This window comes from Felis catus, chromosome D2 (genome assembly GCF_018350175.1).
Source record: "Felis catus isolate Fca126 chromosome D2, F.catus_Fca126_mat1.0, whole genome shotgun sequence".
Taxonomy (NCBI): domain Eukaryota; kingdom Metazoa; phylum Chordata; class Mammalia; order Carnivora; family Felidae; genus Felis; species Felis catus.
Genome location: NC_058378.1, coordinates 14,364,663 through 14,387,616, shown reverse-complemented (window position 1 = coordinate 14,387,616; position 22,954 = coordinate 14,364,663). Strand labels below are relative to the sequence as shown.

The window sequence follows — 22,954 nt, the reverse complement described above, 5'->3', positions numbered from 1 at the left end:
CCCCCAATGCCTGTATCTGTTCATAATGATTCTTTAATTAGGGCCCATCAAAGATGAATAATTATTTTACATCTTTAATCACACTGCAGATAAGCTTATCAGTTTACTATATAATTAAATTATATATAAATATCTGTGTGGCAAAAAAAAAAAGTATCCACTTATGTTTGACTCTGAATAGGCTCTTTCCAGAAGGCACAAACCTGTTATGGTGGTTGACTTTGAGGAGAACTGGGGATTGGGAGTTAGGAGTGAGAGATAGTTAATTTTTAGGATCCTTCTGTAATCCAAGTTGGTTTTTTTACCATATGGAAGAAGTTTAAGAATGGTAACTGAAGGAAAACAATTATTAGGATTAGACTGTTGATCTACCTTAACTCTGACCTCAACCCCCATGATTCTGTTGCTTTTGGTTTTTCCAGTTCCGGGGGTGAGGTCAGTGTTTCAAAACTGTTTTTCTGTTCTGTGATTGTATCTTCTCTCCTTTTCTGGATTTCTGAGGAGGTTCCAGACTTTGTCAGAGACTCTTCTGTTTTGAGGGCTTGGCTCCCCTTGCTGCAAACCTAATTAGCTCTTTTTTTTTCTTCTTCTCAAATGCTTTTCTTTTTTATAATGATGAAGGAGCTTTTTGCTCTCACGAACCTCATTTTGGCTAAAAGAAGTAACTTCTAGGCAAAAAGTCCTACCTTAGGGAACAAGATACATCTTTGATTTAGGACACTCCTAACCTCCCTTGAGGGTGCTCTACTCCCACAAAATGGCAACACACCCAAGCTCTGGAAGATGAACAGGAGCTTCCTCAGGGCTTCACTCTCGTTGCTTTCCTGTCTCCTGTGTGATAGTTGCAAAACTATGGCAGACATCACCTTTAAATGCGTTCATAGGGTGGATACCTACGCACCTGTTTGGGATTAGTCTTTTTGTTGAAAGTGAATGTTGGCAGTGGACTAGAAAGTGAGATCCTGTCCATGTTTTCTTAGGGATACACTGACCTGATGGTTTGTATTTTTGAATGAATGACCATGGCTTAGCTCAAGAACTGCCCTTAAAGTACTTTCACGGTGAGGCAGCTTTAAGGAATTCCAGATGAAATCTTTTTTCTTTTTTTTTCTAAAATTTTGATCAACCTAATTTGTAAAGAGGCCATGAGCAGTAAGCATATTGCCTTTCGGTCACAGAGTGAGTAGGTGTCAGATTTCTTCTCTGTTCTTAGAAGCTTGCCCAACCCACTCGGCTTTTTCTGTGATGCCTCTGTTCTCGAAGGTAGGTGGTCTTTTGTTCATCTGCTGATGAAGGACCGTAGAGGACCTATGAAGCAGGTCCTCTTCCAGTGTAACAGGAAAGCTGGCCTCTGTCCATAGGGCTGTGTGTCCATCCCATCTACCACATGCCAAGGGATTCTGGCATTTCCCAAAGTCTCCTTGGGAGGCTATGGTAGAAATGCAGTTCTGTTTCAAGACAAATTTCCTTCCCTTGTGGTTCTCAGAGATCATCTGAACCTGTTGCTGAGTAATACTTTGGGAATTTCTCCTGCATCTCTATGTCCCCACCTACCCCCTGCCCACCCCCAACTACTGCTCTGTTGATTCACTATTTTGATTTTTCAGAACCTATTTTAATTTCTTCCTTATCACGGTTTCCTAGATTTTTTTAGTTCTTTGATTAGTTACCAACTTCTAATTCTTCCATTTACTTATTCGTTTTCATGTCTTCTGAGCCAGAACTCACACAGTGAGCTGTCTTTTGCATATCAAATATATTTAAGGGGTGCCTGGTGGCTCAGTCAGTTAAGTGCCCAACTCTTGATTTTGGCTCAGGCCACAATCTCATGCTTTGTGAGTTTGAGTCCCGCATCAGGCTCTGTGCTGACAGTGTGGAGCCTGCTTGGGATTCTTTCTCTCCCTCTCTCCCTGTCCCTCCCCTATTCGTGCACGCATTTTCTCTGTCTCTCTCAAATAAATAAACTTAAAGAAATTTATTTAAATGACATTTTATCTTGACTGACCATATGCTTTAAGACCTACGAAAGGAAGGAGAAAAAAGGTATAACTGGGATTATGGTTCTAATTTTGCTATGGTAATATCTCCAATCATTATTTTTATTTTCAACAAATTTGGTTAGTATTTGTGACTCAAGGGAAGCCCCAATTAGTCATTTAGTTTAATTGTGTGTGTATATATATATGCCTATATACATAGGCATATATATATACACATATGTGTGTGTGTGTGTATATATATATATATATATATATATATATATATATTAAGTTTATTTATTTATTTTGAGAGAGAGAGAGAATAGGAGAGAGGGAAACCCCCAAGCAGGCTCCACACTGTCAGTGCAGAGCCCAACATGGTGTTTGAACTCACAAACCATGAGATCATGACCTGAGTTGAAATCAAGAGTTGGATGCTTAAATGACTGAGCCACCCAGGTGCCCCCACTATATTTTTTATTTTATACATTATTCAGTCTCTTTTTCTATCTTTGTACATAAATCTATTATATTTTTGATCACCTACCATATATGTGTGTGTCCCTGAACTTGAATAATATATTGTATCACCACCAGTATATACTAAATGCATATTTTATTACAAGCTATGGACAGAGATGGTGGGGGTCAAAAACATTGGCTGATGGAATTATTCTTAATGAGCCTGACAGGAAGAACTTAGTACAGAGATTTGGGCTGTAGGTACAAAAGCAGGCCAGAGCTGCTCAACACAGAGAGAGATCCAGAAGAAAATCAATAGTGTTTCTATCTAATGCTCAAGACTGGGTTTGTTCCCTAGGGTTCTAATCTATCTCCTGAGCTTCCTGCCCTGGCACTGAATCACATTTCCCTGGCACTGTGCTATGGTTTTAACAGTGGACCCTTTAGAAACCAGCATTAATTGGTTTCTGACCTGGAGGTCCTTACAAAATGTATGAGTCTGTGTGCCCCAGGGACTCTGTATATCTCCCAGAGCCATCTACACTGTTTGCACCAAACTTCTTGGGTTGTTCCAGCTCCTGCGAATATAAATGTAGCCAATGTGTTTGCCTCACATTTTTCTTGTAGAATGTGAGATATTGATCATGTTTTCTGTTAACAAGTACTATCCTAATGGCTTATATGTGAGGGTAGTTCTTGGACAGGAACAAAGTTTAGAGTCTGGTTTCTCACCTTGGAATTGAGTTGCTTGAAATGCCTTAGCATCTGCAGAAGTGATATTCCCTCTAATCTTACCCCCCGACACACACACCACCTACTTCCTTCAGAGGCTACAGTTGGACATAATCAATTAAAATGAATATTTCCCTTTCCACCTTTATGACTGGTAGTTGGAATCCTATTCTTCAGAAATAAATCACTCTAGAATTTTCTTTTCTTAAGCAACATGAAATGAAACTAAAACACCAATTTTCACAGTATCTTTCAGTGGATTAAATAACCAGGTCCTGTAAGTGACAAGATATTAAATTATCTGGACTCCAATTTAAGGAGTCCTATCTTTGATAATCTATAGTCACCTGGCTTAAAGGTGGCATTAGCTATGTCACATTTAAGCCATTTAATCCATGGCTGTTTCTATAAAGTTTTCCTTCAGGAAATTGTCTTTTTTACCCCTGCCTTAATTTTAAATATTTTAATACAATGAGCAAGACAAACACACATACATCAAGAAAGTAACGCACACATAAATACACACACAGAGAGCTTAGAACCATTTTCACATTTCTTTACATTAATTCTCTGAGAATACCAATGTTCCTGGCATAGCCAGGAATAGGATGACACTTAATACTAAGAATGGAGGAGATCTATAGGTGTTTTCCCCCTTTAAAACTAATTTTCTGGATATGACTTAACATTAGAGAATTGGGAGTATACACACATTTGAGATAGCTGGTATTCTGGGCCTCATACCCCCAAATTCTAATTCAGCCATCTGGTGTGGAAACAAGGATTCTCTTTGTCAACAAATGTTTATAGAATGCTTATGATGCACCAGGCATTGATCTAGGCACTGGGAACTCAGCAGTAAATAAAACAAAGTTTCTGCCTTAATGGTGCTCATATTTTGGTGGAAGAACAAAGACAATAAAAAAATGGAAACATAGGTGCACCTGGGTGGCTCAGTCAGTTAAGCATCCGACTTCAGCTCAGGTCATCATCTCACAGTTTGTGAGTTTGAGCCCTCGTCAGGCTCTGTGTTCACAGCTCAGAGCCTGGAACCTGCTTCCGATTCTGGGGCTTCCTCTTTCTCTGCCCCTTCCCCCACCTCAAAAATAAATAAAATTAAAAGAGAAAGACAGATACCATATGTTTTCACTCTTATGTGGATCCTGAGAAACTTAACAGAAGACCATGGGGGAGGGGAAGAAAACAAAAAGTTAGAGAGGGAGGGAGCCAAACCATAAGAGACTCTTAAAAACTGAGAATAAACTGGAGGTTGATGGGGAGTGGGAGGGAGAGGAGGGTGGGTGATGGGCATTGAGGAGGACACCTGTTGGGAGGAGCACTGGGTGTTGTATGGAAACAAATTTGACAATAAATTTCATAAAAAAATAAAAGAACTGCAAATCATTCTGTAAACACGAACAGTTACAAAAATAATTTTTAAAAATTTTAAAGTAGACATATAGCATGTCAGAGAGTGTGAACCCAAGTGATAAAGAAATGAGGGGGATTGAGATAGTGATTTCACTATGGGTCTGGGAAGACCTCTCTGACATTTGAGCAGAGACCTGAAGGGGTGAGGGAGAGAACCATGGCAAATCTTCCCAATTTACATATTTTACTCTGAATAAAATGGGAAGCCAGTGGAAGTTTCTGAGCAAAGGAATAGCATGATCTGACTTACATTTTAAAAGAGGGAAACAAAAATAGAAATGGCGATGATAATCTTTCTGAGATATGATGGTGGCTCAGACCAGGATGATAAGTGCACCAGGTGTTATAATGTTCCTCAGATACACTTTCAGAAACAGCAATCTAGAGAACTGCCTCCCAAATATGGATGTACATCAGAATCTCCTAAGCATCTTTTAAAAATATAAATCCCTGTTCCCCATTCCAAACCTACTGGAACAAAATCTCTGGAGTGGGCCCAAGAATCATCAGTTTGACACCAGTGTGGCTAATTTATCATCACCTACCCAGGGCTATTTCAGAACATCCTCAAAGCCTCTAAATGTTAATAGCTTAACAAGGGAGATAGTTCTATAACAAAATATCAATCCTTCCTCCATAAAGAATTCTAAAACTTGGGAAAAATACCTTAAAAAATTGTTTGAAGGCATAGAGAACAACCTGTACAGCCAGGACTTGAAGCACCAAGATCTCAGAGTAAAAGGGAACACATGAAGGGAAGCTTACATTTTCTGGTTCTTTTCCCTTTTGAAAAATTCACAGAGTGGATTATAGAAGCCAAACAGAAATTAACAGCATAGAGCTTACAGCAGTCATTGAGATAGGAATATAAAATTAGGAATTCAAGGCTGCCAAGGTAGCCATGGGTTGGGATTGATTCAGGATCCCAGGAAAGAAGAAAAAAGGTCAGAAGTGAACCTGACTTTCATGTGCAATTATCCCCCCAAAGCATTATCTGATTCCTGAGATATGCATGTTTGTAGCTAGAACCAAGTAGAAAATCAGCCACTGGGTCAAAAACTTCAGTAGTTTCATGGTCCTGGAGTGAAAAGTTGGGGTTCAAGCCCACAAAGCAGGAGATACTTTCAACTGAGACCAGTAAAAGAGCTGTGACCTAAGAGTAAGGGAGGAAAATGGAAATTGGCTAGCATCAGTTAGCCAAGGTGATCTTCATACCAGAAGAAATTAAATCTACACTAGAAGAAGAAAGCATCGTCCACAGCCTTAAAATTTTCCATATGTAGTCTGTCATCAATCAAAAATAATACAGGTTGCCAAGAAACAGGTGACCAAAACCTAAGAAAAAAATAAAATAGGCGTTAGAAACAGATTCAGAGATGTTCTAGGAGATGTTCTTTGGAGTATCAGGTACACGCACACCGTAAAATAACTGATTAATATGTTCAAGGGAATGCTGAACATATGAAAAATTTCACCAGAGAAATAAAAATCTATGAAAAATAATCAAATGAAAATTCTAGAACTGAAAAATACAACAGAAGTCAAGGATCTGTTCATGAGTTTAACAACAGATTAGACACAACAAAAGAGGAATCTGTAAAATGGAAAAATAGGTCAGTTACAAATAAGATTGAAAAAAGGGGGGATGGAGAATACAAAAAGAAATACAAGATACATAAAGAGAACAGTGGAAAGGTCTGGTGTGTGTATAATTGGAGTACCAGGAGTAGAGGGAAAAGTATGAGTATATTGGCCAAGAATTCTCCAAAATTGATGAAAGACATCAAGCCACAGAGTCAAGATTTATAAATCTGAAACCAAAAAAAAGAAAAAAATACGGATAAAAGAAAACTACACCTATTATCGTCATAGCAAATCTGTTAAAAACCAAAGTAAATACAAAATCTTTAAAGAAACTAGGAAAAATGAGATTATCAAAAGATCAAAAGACGTATTAACAAACTGACAATTGATTTCTCAACAGAAAAACTGAAAGCTGGAAGACAATGGAATTATTTCTTCAAAGGGCAGAAATAATATGACTGTCAATCTAGAATCCTAAATCCAGTGAAAATGTCCTTAAATAGTGAGAGCAAAATAAAGATATTTTAATACAAACAGACCAATAGTAGAAAAAAAATACTTAAAGGGACTCTTAAGGCAGAAGGAACAATCCAGATGGAAGTATAATTCAGAAAAGAATGATAAACTTTAAGAAGAGCAAATATGTGGTAAAATATAAATGGATACTCTCTAAATTCATAAAACCACTCAATGTCTATCAACTGAAGAATGAGTAAATTGTGGTAAATTCATAAAGTAGATACTATAAAGCAACTGAATTACAGCTACCTACAACTAAAATCTCTCAGACATCATACTGAGTAAGAGAAACCAGACACAAAAGAATAAATATAATGTGTGGTTCTATCTTTATAAAGGAAAAGTAAACTATTGTGACAGAACTCTCCATAATGATTATATTTAGAGGGCAGGAAATGACTAAGAGAGGCCATAGGAGAAGATTCTAGGGTGCTGGTATATTCTATATCTTGATAGAGATGGTGTTATGTGTATAATTTTTCTTTATAAAAATTAATCAGACTGTATACTTTAATCTTTGTGCACTTAAAGAAATACATGTTGTATTTCATTTTTTAAATTTTTTCCTGAAAAAGAAAGAGAATAAAACAGTTACATTTATAATACCATCAAAAAGGATAAATTACTTAGAAGCAAACAACCCAGGAAGTGAAAGGTGTCTATATGGAAAACTACAAAATGTTCCTAAAAGAAATTAAGACACAAAATGGGTGAAAAGACATCACCCATCATTTAGTGTTTGTTCATTGATTGAAAGACTTAATATTGATAGATATCAGTACTACCCAAAGCAATCTACAGGTTTAAAGTAATCCCTACCGAAATTCCAAGAGCATTTTTTTTCAGAAATAGAATAATCCATCCTAAAATTAATATAGAATCTCAAGGAATGCAAAATAGCCAGAATAATGTTGAAAGAAAAGAATAAAGTTTGAGGTTTCACATTTCTTGATTTCAAAACATTATAAAGCTATAGTAATCAAAACTGATAAGAAATGTGATACTGGAATAAAGACAGATTTATAGACCAATGAAATAGAATAGAGAACCCAGAAATAAACCCTGACATACATGGTTAATGATTTTTGACAAGAATACTAAGATCATTCAATGGGAAAGGACAGTCTTTTCAACAAATAGTGCTAGGAAAGCTGGGTATTCAAATGCAAAAGAATAAAGTTGGATGCTAATTTTACATGATACACAAAAATTAACTCAAAATGGATCAAATATCTAAATGTAAGAGCTGATACTATAAAACTCTTAAAACATAAGGACAAAAGTTTATAAATTGTGTTTGGCAACGATTTCTTGGATATGACACCAAAAGCATAGGCAACAAAAGTAAAAATAAATTGGATTATATTAAAATTAAAAACTTTTGCACAGTAAAGGACATAACAGAGTGAAATGGTATGGGAGAAAACACTTGCAAATCATATATCTGATAAGGTGTTAATATCCAGAATATATAAAGAACTCCTACAACTCAACAACAACAAAAACCAACAATTAAAAATAGACAAAGAACTTGAACAGACATTTCTCCAAAGATGATATACAAATAGCCAACAATCTCATGAAAAGATGCTCCAGATCATTAATTGTGAGGGAAATCATGAAGGAAATCAAAACCACGAGATACCACCTTACATCCATACAATCGCTACAATAAACATTAAAATTAAAAAAATATGTGTTGATAAGGATGTGGAGAAATTGGAACCCTTGTGCACTTTTGGTGGAATATAAAATCGTGTGGCCACTATGCAAAACACTATGGCCATTCCTCAAAAAATTGAAAGTAGAATTACCACGTGATCGAGAAGTTCTTCTTCAGTGTATATATACAAAAGAATTGAAATCAGGATCTCAAAGAGATATCTGTACACTCATGTTCGTGACAGCATTATTCACAATAATTATAGTCAATAGTCTTAGACGATAGTCTTGACAATAGTCAAGAGGTGACACAACCCAAGCGTCCATCAATGAATAAATGGGTAAACACAATGTTGGTATATCCATACAATGGTATATTATTCAGCCTTAAAAAGGAAAGAAATTCTTCCACATGACACAACATAGATGAACCTTGAGGACATTATACTAAGTTAAATAAGCCAGTCACAAAAATACAAATACTATATTGTCACACTTATATGAGGTCCTAGAGTAGTCAGAATTTACAGAGGCAGAAAGTAGAATGCTGTTTGCCAGCAGTTATGGGGAGGGAAGAATGGGGAGTTGTTAATGAGTGCAGGGTTTCAGTTTTGCAAGATGAAAAGAGTGCCGGAGATTGATTATACAATATGAATGTACTTAACACTATTGAACTACACTAAACAATGCTTAAAATCGTAAATGTTATGTGGATTTTACCACAATTAAAAACATTTTTTAAAGCAAGAAAACAGAGAACTTTTGAATCCAAACTTAGCTGCACATGAGAATCGTTTGGAAATTTTAAAAAATACAGAGCAGTCACATTTTAATGCAAATTTGCAATAACAAAATGTAAGTATGACTAATGATTCATTTATGCATAAAATTTCAAATAATGTGACTCTCTTGAGAGTTTAAATGTTAAATAAGAATCACAATATCAGCTCTGGGAGGCCAAGGGAACTATAAATGCCAGGTGGCAGTGTTAACATTCGCTGGCAAACAGAAATACAGTATACTGTGGGAAAAACGAATCAAGATTTGTAAGTTTTGAACCATGGAATGTTGTCAAGAATGTACCCTTTCTGTAAACAGCACCATTCTCTATAGGATTCTAGGCTCCTTACTAGACAATTTGATCAAGTATATCTAGGGTTGAATCCAAGCAATCTTTTTTTTTTATATATTTATTTTTTATATTTATTTTTTCTGAGACAGAGACAGCATGAGCAGGGGAGGGGCAAAGAGAAAGGGAGCGAGAGAATCCCAAGCGGGCTCCATACCATTCAGCACAGAGCCCAACAATGACATGGGGCTTGATCTCACAAACCATGACCCAAGCTGAAATTCAGAGCTGGATGCTCAAGTGACTGAGCCACCCAGGAACCCCCAGGTAATCCATATTTTTAAAGGATCCCTTGGATTTCTAAGACTAATGGTGTGTATGTAGATAGAGATAGAGAGGGATTATGTCTTAGGCTATGAGGATATAAGATGAAGCAAAAATATAATGACCACAAGGAGCTTATTTTTTAATGAAGAAGTCAGATGATGAAATAAATGGTTGCAGTAAAGTACAGTTACAACGGAGGGTACTGTATGTGTGATAAGGAGTATATGGCATTTGGGGAGCACATATCAGGCACACTTCACTGAAGGGGTATATGAATTGGTATCCAGTGGATGGGAAGAAACCAACCAAAGAAAGAGGGGGAAAGTAAGAGTGTTTCAGTAAAAGGAAATGGAGAATGGGTTGAGACCTAGAGCAGAGAAAGAAAAAACATGAATTCAGAGAACTGAAGTGAGTTCAAGGTGAGTGAAGTTCAGAGTATGGGTGGGGAAGTAGTGATGGGTAAGTTAATGGATGGAATAAGGCCAGGTCAGGAAGGACTTGACAAGCCTTGTAGGGAAGCTTGGCCATAATCCTAAGAGAAAGCGAGGTGAGAGGAGGACCTCTCTGGCTGTAGCATGGAGAATGGAATGGATTGGAGAAGAGACAACAGTGGAGACAGAAGCTCAATTAGCTGTGGCAGCAGTGGTCCAAGTGAGAGGGGAAGACGCATGGGCCAGGGCAGTGGCCATGGGAATGAGATATTTAGGAGAAATAATCTATAGGTCTTGGTGAATGAATTAGATGTGAAGAAGGGGGGAAATTTTTAAAAATGATTCCCAAGTATATGTAGCCTGGGTAGAAATATGAATCATGGTACCATGCCGTGGTTGAAGGTTGAGGGGGAAGATATCACATCCATTTGAGAAAGTCAGATTTGAGGTGTCTGGGATGTCCACCATGCAGATGGTATCCAGTAGAAGTGTCTTAACTAGAGATCACCAGCTGGGCTTTGAAACTAGAACAGTAGATGAGGTTGCTCAGTGACTGCAGGACAAAAAGAGGAGATAGTAGAAGAGAAATCTAGGAAAATACTAAAGAAGTCCTTCAGAGGAAGCTTTGGAAGTGGGCGGAGAGGTTCGAGGACACCAAGAGGAGTGTGCGGAGTTGGAAGTCAAGAAAGGTGCTTCAAAGAGGAATAGTCAACAACGTCAGAGGCTTCCAAGAGAAAGGGGAACATCCGAAGGTACCTGTTGGATGTAGCAGTGCAGAGCTCATTAGTAATCAGGCCAAGGGTCTGGGTGAGTGGTGGGAGCTGATGCTGGGTTAGTAAACGGAAGAGTGAGAGAGGTGGGTGTGGGGGACTTGAGTGCAGACAACCATTCTGAAAAATCTTGGCTCTGAAAGAGGGGATGAGGGAGGACGGGGGGCTGACAGGATGCTTGCTTTTGCTTTGGGGGGTATATTTTAAGGTTGGTGAGGCTTACGCCTATCTAAATGGTGACATAAAGGATCCAAAAGAAAGGGGGACCATTGAGAGTGTTCACTGGGGAGTGAGCACAGGCTGCGGGTCTGGCTCCACCACTGACTGAACTTGAATACATCATTTAATCTGTCTGGGCCACAGCATCTTTATCTGTCCCTTGCAGGGTTTCTCTGCAATTACGGTTTTCAAACTGCACTCCTCAGAACTGTCTGAGAGCACTCACATTTCAACTTCAGCCACAGCGACCTTGACCTCTCTTGCGTGTTTTTAAATAATGTTTTTTATTTTTAGCAATTTAATACAGGTACATACTTTGAGAAAGCAAATGGTAGTAAAATAATTATTTTTAAAAAATTGCAGCCCCTGTCCATACCTCCTCACTCTCAGCCACTCCCAATTCTTGTGTTATTTATGCCAATTTATGTGAAATTCTTATCTCTGTGTTTCTCCCATGTAGACATCTATTGATTTCTGATCCCTCCTACACCCACTTGCCCTGATTCTGTTCCCGTCAACATAATGCTACCTCAACATTTGGTTAATAGTGTTTTCATTATTATAAGCATGCAAATAGTACCCAGAGACTGTCTCCTTTTATGAACAACGTGTCATTTCTCCTGCCAGAAACATTTGCCTCTTTTGTCTCATTTACCCTGATTTCCAGTAATGATTGATATTTTTTCCTAAATCTCCTGCCATCTCAAAAACCTGCCAATATATTCCCTGTGCTGGTTTGATCAGAAGACTTCCCTGGAGATTCCATTTCCAGAGCCCCACGTGATCTGCCGTGGAGCCTCCTCCTGGGACTAGCTTTCACTCTTGCCTGTGTTGGAGCCATGCCTCCTGCTGCCATATCTTCTTTCTTGGTTTATACCCTTGTGTTGGTGCAGCCTGTCCTCTAATAGTAAGGGAGACTATGTTTTTGAGTACTGTATAACTGAAAATGTCTTTATCCTACTGTGCCATTTAATTGGTGGTTGGCTGGTAACAGAATTTTGGCTCCCAAAAAACATTGCCCTTGAAAAATTGTTAAAGTCATTATTGTATAGCTTCCATTTTGGTTTTTGAGATATCAGATGCTATTACAATTTGCTACCCCTTGGACCTATTTGGTTTTATTTCTCTTGAGAGCTTTTACATTTTCTCTTTATCCCTTCATGTCACAAATATGTGCCTTGTTTTGGTTCTTCCTTCAGCCAGTTTTCTTGGTACTTGGTAGGCCCTTTTGTTGTGAAGATTCATATCCTACATTTCTAAAAACATTTCTTGCATTATTTCTTTTGTAATTTTCTCCACTTCATTTTTTCCATTTTCCCTTTAGTCTAGAGTTTCTTTTAGTTTAATATTGGACCTCCTGGCTTGACCTTCTAATGTTACCTTCCTCCTCCTCCTCCTTCTCCTCCTCCTCCTTCTCTCTCTTTCTCTTTCCTCTCTCATGAGAGATTATCTTGGCTTTATGTGCAATTCTTCTATTTAATCTTTTTAGTTTAGCTATCCTTTATTTAATTTCCAAGATTGTCTCCTTTTTTATAGCCATTTGTTCTTGTTTCATTGATATAATTTCTTCTCTTCTCTCTCCAGGGACATTCTCCCCCAACTCTAACTATAAATCCTACCTATCCTTGAATGTTCAGGTCAAAATCCGTATCTTGTGTGAGGCCTTGTCCAATCAGTTCAAATCTCTTCCTTAAACATGAATTCTATGGCACTGTTATATTCCACACCATCTAATACGTGATTAAATTTGCATTTCTTGCTGTTGAGGAAATCAGTTTTCTCTCCCTGATCGCACTCTAATATTCTCAAGACCAAGGAAGCACTGTTTACTTGTTCTTTATCAGCCAGAGTGCCTTGTCTAGAATTGTGAATACAACAAGTGATAAATAAGTGCTTATTGGTTTAAAAAAAATGGCCATCCTAATTCCACTGAGTCAGGCTGTCCTAGTTGGGTTATTCAAGAACAATGTTTTAGTGACTTTTATTGACTTTCCCATGAAACTCTCTACTTAGATTTCATAGAGAAAACACAACTTTCTTTTTTCACTATATTTCGTTGGTTTAGGAAATATCTAATAAATTATGCAGTTGAAATAACCAAGAACAGTTGGCACAAGCAGGATTGGAAACAAACAACATCTAAATCTCTGCTAACACATGACTCAGTTGGTAGAAACCAAAGGGTTTGAGCTTGCTGGAGAATACCCTGCCAGCCTTGAGTACTTGGTCTGCCAAAGAAAGAAGGGCATTCAACTGTCATATCATTTAAGCAAAAACAAGTCAAGAGTCTCTACTATACTTTATTCTTTGTGTACCAAGAAGAGGTATCTGGAAGAAAAGAATTTGTGCTCATCATCTCTCTTGAGTCCCCTTGCAATCAAGGTTATATATACCTGACATAGATTAGTGCACAGCCTTTAGTCTTAAAACAGCACAAGTTTCACTGGCTCAGGGCCAATCATCTTGGTCTCCTTAGAACCCAGATCTGCCCATCTTAGCTGTACTTCCCCAGCCATCAGTCCACAAAGGGCCAAAAGAACTCTACTGGGCTCAGAAATCTTGCCTTTTCCATCTCCAGGATGGATCCCCCTTCCCCACCACTTCTACAGCCATCACACTTTGGAAGACTCACACATAGATTCTTTCTCTTTCCTTCTCTCATGAGAGATTATCTTGGCTTTATGTGCAATTCTTCTATTTAATCTTTTTAGTTTAGCTATCCTTTATTTAATTTCCAAGATTGTCTCCTTTTTTATAGCCATTTGTTCTTGTTTCATTGATATAATTTCTTCTCTTCTCTCCAAGGACATTCTCCCCCAACTCTAACTATAAAACAGCGCAAGTTTCACTGGCTCAGGGCCAATCATCTTGGTCTCCTTAGAACCTAGAGAGGACATAACGTGTCCAACTGACTTCAGATGGCCCCTGCCACAGCATGAATCATTTTTTATACTAGTGAGTCAGGGAAACTTAGAAATCCTACTTTCATTGTGCTCCCTTAAGAAGGGTAACCTCGGGGCGCCTGGGTGGCGCAGTCGGTTAAGCGTCCGACTTCAGCCAGGTCACGATCTCGCGGTCTGTGAGTTCGAGCCCCGCGTCAGGCTCTGGGCTGATGGCTCAGAGCCTGGAGCCTGTTTCCGATTCTGTGTCTCCCTCTCTCTCTGCCCCTCCCCCGTTCATGCTCTGTCTCTCTCTGTCCCAAAAATAAATAAAAAACGTTGAAAAAAAAAATTAAAAAAAAAAAAAAAAGAAGGGTAACCTCTAAGTAGAGTTAAAATTTGTACTTCCTGGGGCTCCTGGGTGGCTCAGTCAGTTAAGCATCCGACCTTGGCTTAGGTCATGATCTATGGTCTGTGGGCTTGAGCCCTGTGTCGGGCTCTGTGCTGACAGTTCAGAGCCTGGAGCCTGCTTCGGATTCTATGTCTCCCTCTCTCTCTGCCTCTCCCCCACTCGCATTGTCTCTCCCTCTCTCTGTATCAAAAATAAATAAACATTAAAAAAATTTTTTTAATTTGTATTTCCTGTTGATCATGCTGAAAGGACTGACACCACTTTATGGCTACTGTCAAACACAAACTTGAAGGAAGCCATCCCTGGTCATCACCCCTGAAGGAAAGAAGACTGTTCCATGCACAGGGACTCAAGAAAACCCCCTAGAAAAATTCCACTGAAATATTGTATGAAGATCATGCAGCAGCAGAAACCAACCTATCAGATGAGAGCTTCGTTTGTATAAAGCCGCACTGGAATCAATTCAGTCGAATTGGTTTCATGGTAACTTTAGAAATTCGGATGTATTGCCCTGGTGGTGGTTTAGAAGCAACAGAGGCCCCTGAGTTCAGTGAAAGAGCATGCGTTTCCCTGTCTCTTCTGTGGCGATCCCACAGTCAAGTCATGAGCGAAGGCGGATTGCATTTTGGATTAATGATAAGAACAAATTAAAATAAAAATCACGCCAAATCCCCTTTGATGCGTGCTCTTAATTCTTCTCCTCTCCTGCTGCATTTTAAATTTAAGTGGCTTAGACTACAGCTATCCCCCCCCCCCTTCCCCCACGCTGGGGTATTTGGCTTATTCTAGTTATTTCTTTTCTCTCACTCCTGTCCTCACTCGCTCATGCATCGGCTGCACTGGGCACAGTCTGTGAGCCTGGGCGCTGACGGCCATGGGATCCAGTCTCCTTGCCCACCCATCCCCTTCCCTGGCTGTCAGGGCAGCAGAGCAATGACCTTGGCTCCCAGGTGGTCCTGGCAATAGCAGGCTGTCTGCAGACCAAGCCCCTCTCAGGGGGGAGATGTCCCCTCCATCTACCCCACGGCCTCCTCTGCTGTCTTCTTCTACCTGTGGAAGGTTAGCTTTGTTTTTCTGACGTGGTTTTCCATACACTCATGGTCCTTTCCCCTGGAATCCAGAAGAGCATTCAAAAACCTCCTTCTATCGGTGGTTCCTCACCTCCCTCTCTGTTCTGATGCTGAGCTCTTGAATCTGTGCTAGTTTCTTAGGTGGCATGGAGACATGAACTTCCACATGGCTGAAGGACAGACCCTAAAAAAGGCCTCATAGAGAAAATGCAGATAGTTAACACTAGTTGTATCATAGCCAAAATGTATTAGAGGCACCCAAGAAAGGACTGCCCCTGGCTGACCAGAGACAATTCCAGCTGGAGGCAAACTTTTTTAAAAATATGTTTTAGTGAGTTCTCTTCGAGTATTCTTCCCGCCCCCCTCCACCCCCCCCCAAAAAAGATCTAGTGACTTCCTTCTCTTAACAAGCAGGTAAAAGAATTCCTCAGTCAGTCGCCATGGAACTGGGCCTTCTTCAGATCAGATAAGCCCAACACTCCACTACCTTCTGTCTAGAACCATCAGTTCCAAACTTAGCATGAGCAGAAGGAATAATCATCTATGATGTCAGACCGTCGTGGGACATTGTCTTCAACGGACTAAAGCAATAGGTTGAAGAGCTATTTAATAGATGTTCCAAAAAACATCATAATAAGCAACCCCACCCCTTCCTCATCTGCTTTAAAAATGGGTATAGGGGAAAAAATGATCTGTCTCAACCCAAGAATATAATAACACTGCCTCTCTTTCCTTGTTTTAGGGAATGCTGTCGATTTTTTGGAGACAATGGCTTGACTTTGAAGGTGTTTTTTACCAAGGCAGCACCCTTTGGTGTTCTTTGGACACTCACAAACTACCTGTACTTACATGCAATAAAGAAAATAAACACTACGGATGTCTCCGTCTTATTCTGCTGCAACAAAGCTTTTGTGTTCTTGCTCTCATGGATCGTTCTCAGGGACAGGTTCATGGGAGTGAGGGTAAGTTCCTTATTCTCTGTCTTCCTCCCTCACTTGGTCATGTCAACCAAAACCTGCCCATTGGCTTGCTTACCTCCATGTGCTGCGTCATAAGCATAAACTGCTGACCACTTCCCTTCTGATTTGCAGCAGAAAAGGAGCCCCGGCAGAGGGCCTGGTTCTTGGTGCGCCTTGCAAACTCTCTTGCTTGCAAACCATACTAGACCAGCATTCATTAAAGCACCGTTCATTTCAAGCATTTCAGCAAGCATTCCCCAAAGTGTGTGCCAGTCGGGGACCCAACCTGGGGATGGCGATGCATTTCCTCTCTGCGTGCTTTCTCTGTCTCTCCTGGGCAGCAGTGCCCTGCAGCCTGGAGCTCTCTGCTAACCCTATCGCTCTTTGCTTAGGACGCATCTGAAAGCCTGAGGATCCTTCCGCATCCACATATGCGCGCAGTCTTGGTAGACCCTTTGTCTGGACCGTGTGTACAAGCCAAAGTGGGCCGGATGCACTTAGGCTAAATCCAGACTGTGGAGGGCCGGTTTCATTTCCTTCACACCCCAGGCGAAGGGAAAGGGAAATTATATCCTGTGAATTACTTCTTGTTGTGAGATCCGAGACTTAGTAAATTCCGTCAAAATCTAGTCAACCTCAGCCAGTCAAATTTCCTAACAGTTGTGTGAAATATGATAGGTGCATTGTCAACTGTCAGTTGTAATAGCAAGGGACTCACCCTGAATGAAAGCACAAGGTGACAGTTCAGTTGACAGAGTCCTGGTGGCTTTTGCTCGTCTCCCTTTGGTGGCCAGGAGCCGATACTGCCCCATCACCTCCTTGCCACAAACAAGGACAAAAGAGGATTTGGCCACACAGCCCGTCCTCTTGTAGACAGGGCACATTGCTTACTCCTTCCTGCCCGTCGGGCCACGTGGGCCGGCCATGCAGCTGAGAGCCCTGTTGATGGGCAGCTCTGTGACCGTGAACCACACAGGCATCCAGCAAGGGGCAGGCTCCACTCCAGGCCCTCCACTTGTATCCTTTGCTCATTGTCCTGAGGACAATGACATCACCCTGATGGAGGATTCACACCCACCTAGTTACTCAAACAGCAGTGGGGACATGAGTCAACTGCTGAGTAGTATTTTTAGCTTGCAGTAGGGGGAAATTTTGTTTTGAGTCTCAGTGTTAATTTTGGAATTAAAACTCGCTCACTGTGCTACCACCCAGAAAAGCTTTCAGCAAATACATGATCTAATACTTCGCCACAAAAAACACAGGTGCTTCCAGCGGTAATCCGTCCAACAGCCTGCCTGCCTGGACTCTGCAGACTCCGATGTCCTGGAGCCCATTGTGACTTCATTTGGCTGCCACATGCCAAGGGAATTCAGGAAACTCTTCGGCATGATTCTCCTGTCCAAAGCAAATTCCAAATGAGACTCTGTTAATCGGGAAGAGAAACTTCAAGATGAATTCTGCACCAAAGCTGGATTTTTTTTTTTGAGGTTAAGAGAAGTAGGCTGGAAAATACTTGAAACCCTCCTAGACCCGTAGAGAACAATGTGACATACCCAGATCTTTCCTTTGTTGCTATTCATGGATAGGAGGGTTTTCTCCCATGACATCCCTTGAACTATGATCCTGTCTAGCCATCCTGGCCACTTGGTCAGTTTGGTCTACGCTGACCACTATATACTGAACAAAATTTTGTGTTGAAGCCATCACTAGGCCAGCACTGAAAAGAAGGTCCCAGAAGCTGGTACTGGCGATGAAATTTTGTAACCTGTAAAGTGCTGTGTAGCTATGGGTCTCTCTAATAAGCATTAATCCTCTGAGAAGCATGTGACCCCCCCCTCCCCCATCCAAGAGCTTCCCACTCCAAGTCATGGTGTATTCCCCTCTTCCCATCTTTAAGAATTCAGAGAGCTAGCAAAATCTGTGAGACCCCAGCAGCGGCCAGAGTGATGGGAAATCTCCCCCTTGATAACAGATGGGAAACCTAGGTCCAAGATAATATCTAACTGGTGCAAGGGTTCTTTTAGATTTCCCTCAGACTGCTGGGTTATCCAAGCACAAAATTTCCAGACATTAGAGGAAACTGACAGTGTTCCCCATCCTGGGGGCTGAGCATATGAGCTGGAGAATCTCACAGACGTTAAGACAAAGGAGCACCAACCTTCTGTTTGTGGGAACAGCCCGCCCAGAGGATCTGCGTTATTACGACAGTTACATCACAAGGGCTGTGGTTCCTGGAAAACATCAACTGGTCCAGGTCACATGGGCTGGCCAAGAAGAAGCAAACATATCTTCTCATGCTGGAGAGATCCCGACCACTTAAGGCATCAGAGGGGACTGTTGAAAGCAGCCCACGTTGGCCATTGTGTCCCCTTTCACCCTGTGCTTAGATGGGCTTTCCGTACGTCCCCCCCGGCTCTCCAGATTCAGGGTTTCTGATGCAATAGGGAGATGTTCCAGTCTAGAGTCAAACGACTAGGCTTTGGATTTTGATTCCACTCTTACAAGCTGTTGGGCCTTGAGCAAGTTACTTAACGTCTCTGAGCCTTTGTTACTTATTTTACAGGACAGTCGTGAGAATAAAATACGATGATGTGTGCTCGGCACAGAATATCCAGTAACTGTTATCTTTCTCAGTGTTGTTATTTTGATCATTCCTTCTCAGTTGGAGGGGTTTGTTGGATCAGCTCCATTCTTCTGGTGACAGTCCCGGAAGCCGACAGATGTCTAGGGAGGCAGTTTTGTGTAGCAAAAGCAGCAGCTGAACGAAAGCAGGTAGAACTTGGGGCATGAGCAAGGCCTCTGCTAAAGCCAAAGCCCTCCCAGCTGTGCTCAGCAGCTGGGTAAAGAAGCCTTGTCTGGGTGAGACCCCCATCTCGGTAGAAACGGAAGACGATGGGATCTTCTGCTTCCTGGGCATCTGTTCATAACGGCCCCCAATAGCTAGGGCTTTCCAGCCAGGAGGGACTGGGGCAGAAGCAAGACAGCCACCTGAGAGATCACTCACGTGGGCCCCCAAAGCCCAGCGGCGCATTCCCCGGGGATCCGTGCTTTTTCCCAGACCAGGTCCCATCTCAGATTCCAGCTGATGTTTTCAATAACGACAGTGCTTTCTTGGTGTCGCCCGAGGGGCCATCCCTGAATGGTAGCTCCACTTCCGATCTCGACTGCCTTCTGTTTGGGAGGCTGCCCCCTGCCACCTGAGCACAGCTGGGGGGAGCTGGGACACAGAGCACGGCGGGGGAGGGGGGCTGGGGGGGGGGTCACTGGAGGGCTCACAGCCAGCTCCTTCCTGTTACACTCTTCTGAGTGGGGAAGAGCAGCCAGGAGCTGGGAGGGGAAGTGTTAGGGGAAGTATATTTAAAACGTGTCCTTTCCATTTCTCAAAATTGCCCCCAACTGTCGACATCCACAGTGCAGCACCCGGGGCTTGGTGGGGCAGAGGACGCGCGGCCCATCGCGGTCTGGGCAGAGTGGAGGGCAGAGCCCGTCTGAGAGGGGGCCCGACTGTGGTGCTGCACCCACCTTTCCTCCTGGATGTTCGAGGGCTTCACCTCCTTCCGCTCAGCCTGACATTGGAGATGGGGCAGTGCGGCCACGGGGGACGCAAGGCGCATCACTGAGTTGCTGGAGCTCTGAATCCAAAGCCCCCGGGGCCAGGCAGGCTCTGGTGGGGTCACCACGCGAGGCGAGGCCACCAGTAAAAGGGTAATTGGCACCACACTGGCCTCGGAGTCTCCTGTGTCTAAGTCTCCTCCCCTCCAGCTGGAGAAGAGATGGTGATCTCACCCTTCTTGGTCTTAGGGCCTCTGTCAGCCACCAGTCTGAAGCCCCAAGTCCCCATTTTGGGACAGGTCACTGGGCTACCTGGAGGGGGTGGTGGAAGGTGGGAGAAAGGAGGGCCGGGGGAAATTCGGCTGTCTACTTTTCTTTATTTCCTCCGCAAACCCCGCATCCTCCCTCAGGGACACCCCGATCTAGACAAGGGACATGTGAAACCACAGGACAGGCATGTCTGGCCTTGCTGGATAGTGATAAGAGCGCAAGCAGGGGGAGGGGCAGAGAAAGAGGGAGACACAGAATCTGAGCTGTCAGCACCGAGCCCGACGCAGGGCTCGAACCCACGAACCGAGAGATCATCACCTCAGCTGAAGTCGGATGCTTAACGGACTGAGCCACCCAGGCGCCCCTGCACATATTTTTTTAAAGATAGAACTGGGATCTTGAAAGAAAATGTCAGGCTTGAGGGAGGACGTCCAGGTCCGCCCCCCTCAAATCCATAGGGTGTTTCAGCTCTGCCCTGCTGTTCGGGGGGCGTTAAGAGTGAGCTTAGCTCCAGCACCGTGGGGGTGCCCCAGGCTCAGGGCTAGGGGTCCCATCAGGGCTGCTGGTGCCCGGAGAGTGGGGGCCTCACAGTGGAGCTCACAGGAGTCCCCTGTGACCTGTGGCAGGGACTCCGAAGAGAATTGGAGGTCTGAGCCAGTGAGGGGGGTGGGGGACCACAGTCCCCCGGTGCCACCTGTCAGAATGAAATCTTGGGGCCCGGGCTCCCGACTGCTGACTGGAAGGTTCTCACTCTTACCCCCCCCCCCAACCCCTTCTCTCCACTCTTTTGCACAGCTCAGCGCAGGCGGGAGCTTTCAGCCCTTCGTTATTTACCCAGTAGGGAAGACAGAGCCAGAGGCTGGAGACCAGCCTTCTCCTTCTTCAGGAGAAAATAAGCCCCTGATCCCCTTCACTTCCTTGAAACTTCAGCCCCAAGTTTGAAAAGGCTCAAATACCGTTGGGGCTGCACCAAATCGTCTGAAACGAGCTATTTTCTTCCCTCCTTTTTTTCTAGTTATTTTTCTCTTCTGCGGACCTCCGGTGCCCAGCCAGGTTAAACTGTTCCAAGTGGCATCTTTGCGCTGTGTGTGTCCCCTGGACCAGAAGCCGCCCTCTTTCCCTGCCGGCCTTATCGCTTGCCCCTCTCTTCTTCTGGAGGGGGGAAGAAAACCCCCTTACTGTCTTACGGTCTCTGTTTCTTTCCCTGCGTGAGCAGTCGCACGCAGTATGGGTAGCATCTGAGTATGAAATAGATTCCGTGTGTGATGCGGGATGAAGCATCTGCCTAACAGCGAGTCACTAACCCAGAAAGGACAAGTAGGCAGACACGGGCCTGGCACTTCTCTAGCAGATGACCATCACGTGCTCTCTCAAGAGCCTCTGTGTTCTCCGGGCAGATTTATCATGACACGGAAGTACTGTGTGAGGAACATACCAGAAGTTTGTAACTCAGGCTGCGTGACGCTCAACCGCAGTACCTTGCACTAACCTGAAATTTGTATGTTTAAGCCGCGAAGGAAACCACAGTTCCAACCTCAGACAGGGTAGCATGTGACGTGAGCCAGCCTTTCCTGTTGAGATAAACAGTGACTTTGCAACCAGACAGACCTGAAATTTGGCGTCCCCGCTCAGCCACACACCAGCGCTGTGACTTTGGGCGAGTTACGTCGCCTCCCTGAGCCAAAGCTTTCATGTTTACAAAATGAAACGAATGATCGTATCTACCTGTTTTGAGGATAAAGCGGGAAAATACATAGAGAACACTTAGCCCGTGACCCCCGAGTTAGTAAGTGGCGACTGATATTGTTGTAGGCAGCTGAGGTCAACTTTGATCCGTTAAGAGAGAGAAAGCTCCCAGCGAACCCAGTAGCAGAAACTTGTATCGCGCACATTTGTTCTGGCCTCCCCGTGTTTTGCCTACAGCACCCCCACTCGGCACCAGCAACATTTCGGTAGCTCCCTGACCGCCTCGGGTCCAAACTTGTCCTTGTTCGCCGCGCTGATGCATTTCTCCTTTGCGAAATGTCATCCCACGGAGTCGGTCCCCTGGGTATTCCGACAGTTTCATTGGGCGCAGAGGCAGGAATGTGTACCTCTCCCTGGAAGGGCCATTCCACCCAAGAAGTCTATATCCGGATAATGACAGGATTAGGGGGGGTCGGTGGGGGGCGGGGGGGATGGCCCTGCAGCAGCTAAGAAAAGGAGCTGCCCTCCCAGGGTGAGGACACTGTTGCCCTTTGTCATATGACACTCACTCTATCAGAAGACCCTACTGCTGGCATGTTAAATGGGGTCATGATCTGCGCCCTCTCTCTGTTGAGATACAAAGTACGTAAAAGCAAGATCCCATGAGGTGCTTTCAGAAGGTTGGGAAGGAACCGAGGTGACTTCCAGGTGCTGTCTACCAACCCTTGTCACGGCCAAACCACCTGCTGTTGGCTTTACGGCCGCCTCCCCTGCGGTTCCCAAGGCTCCCAGTGACGGGCCACCACGGGATGAGCATGTCTCCTTGCTAACAGCCATTCCGGGTTCTTCAGTCGCACCAAGCTTTACTGAGCAAGAACGGAAATTTCCCTCGTTCTCCAGGGACCTGGAAAGGAGACCCCACTCTTCCGTCCCATTACTGA

At 43.0% G+C, this 22,954-nt stretch overlaps 1 protein-coding gene across 3 annotated transcripts in view; it reads left to right on the top strand.

The window, feature by feature from the left end:
• Nucleotides 1-22,954, top strand: part of SLC35F3 (solute carrier family 35 member F3) — a 404,199-nt gene that overhangs the window by 372,967 nt on the left and 8,278 nt on the right. For all 3 annotated transcript variants that reach the window (XM_023240397.2, XM_023240396.2, XM_011287215.4), the window contains one exon: nt 16,289-16,508. In XM_023240397.2, the coding sequence (XP_023096165.1) occupies nt 16,289-16,508 (220 nt within the window). The remainder of the gene's footprint in view (nt 1-16,288; nt 16,509-22,954) is intronic.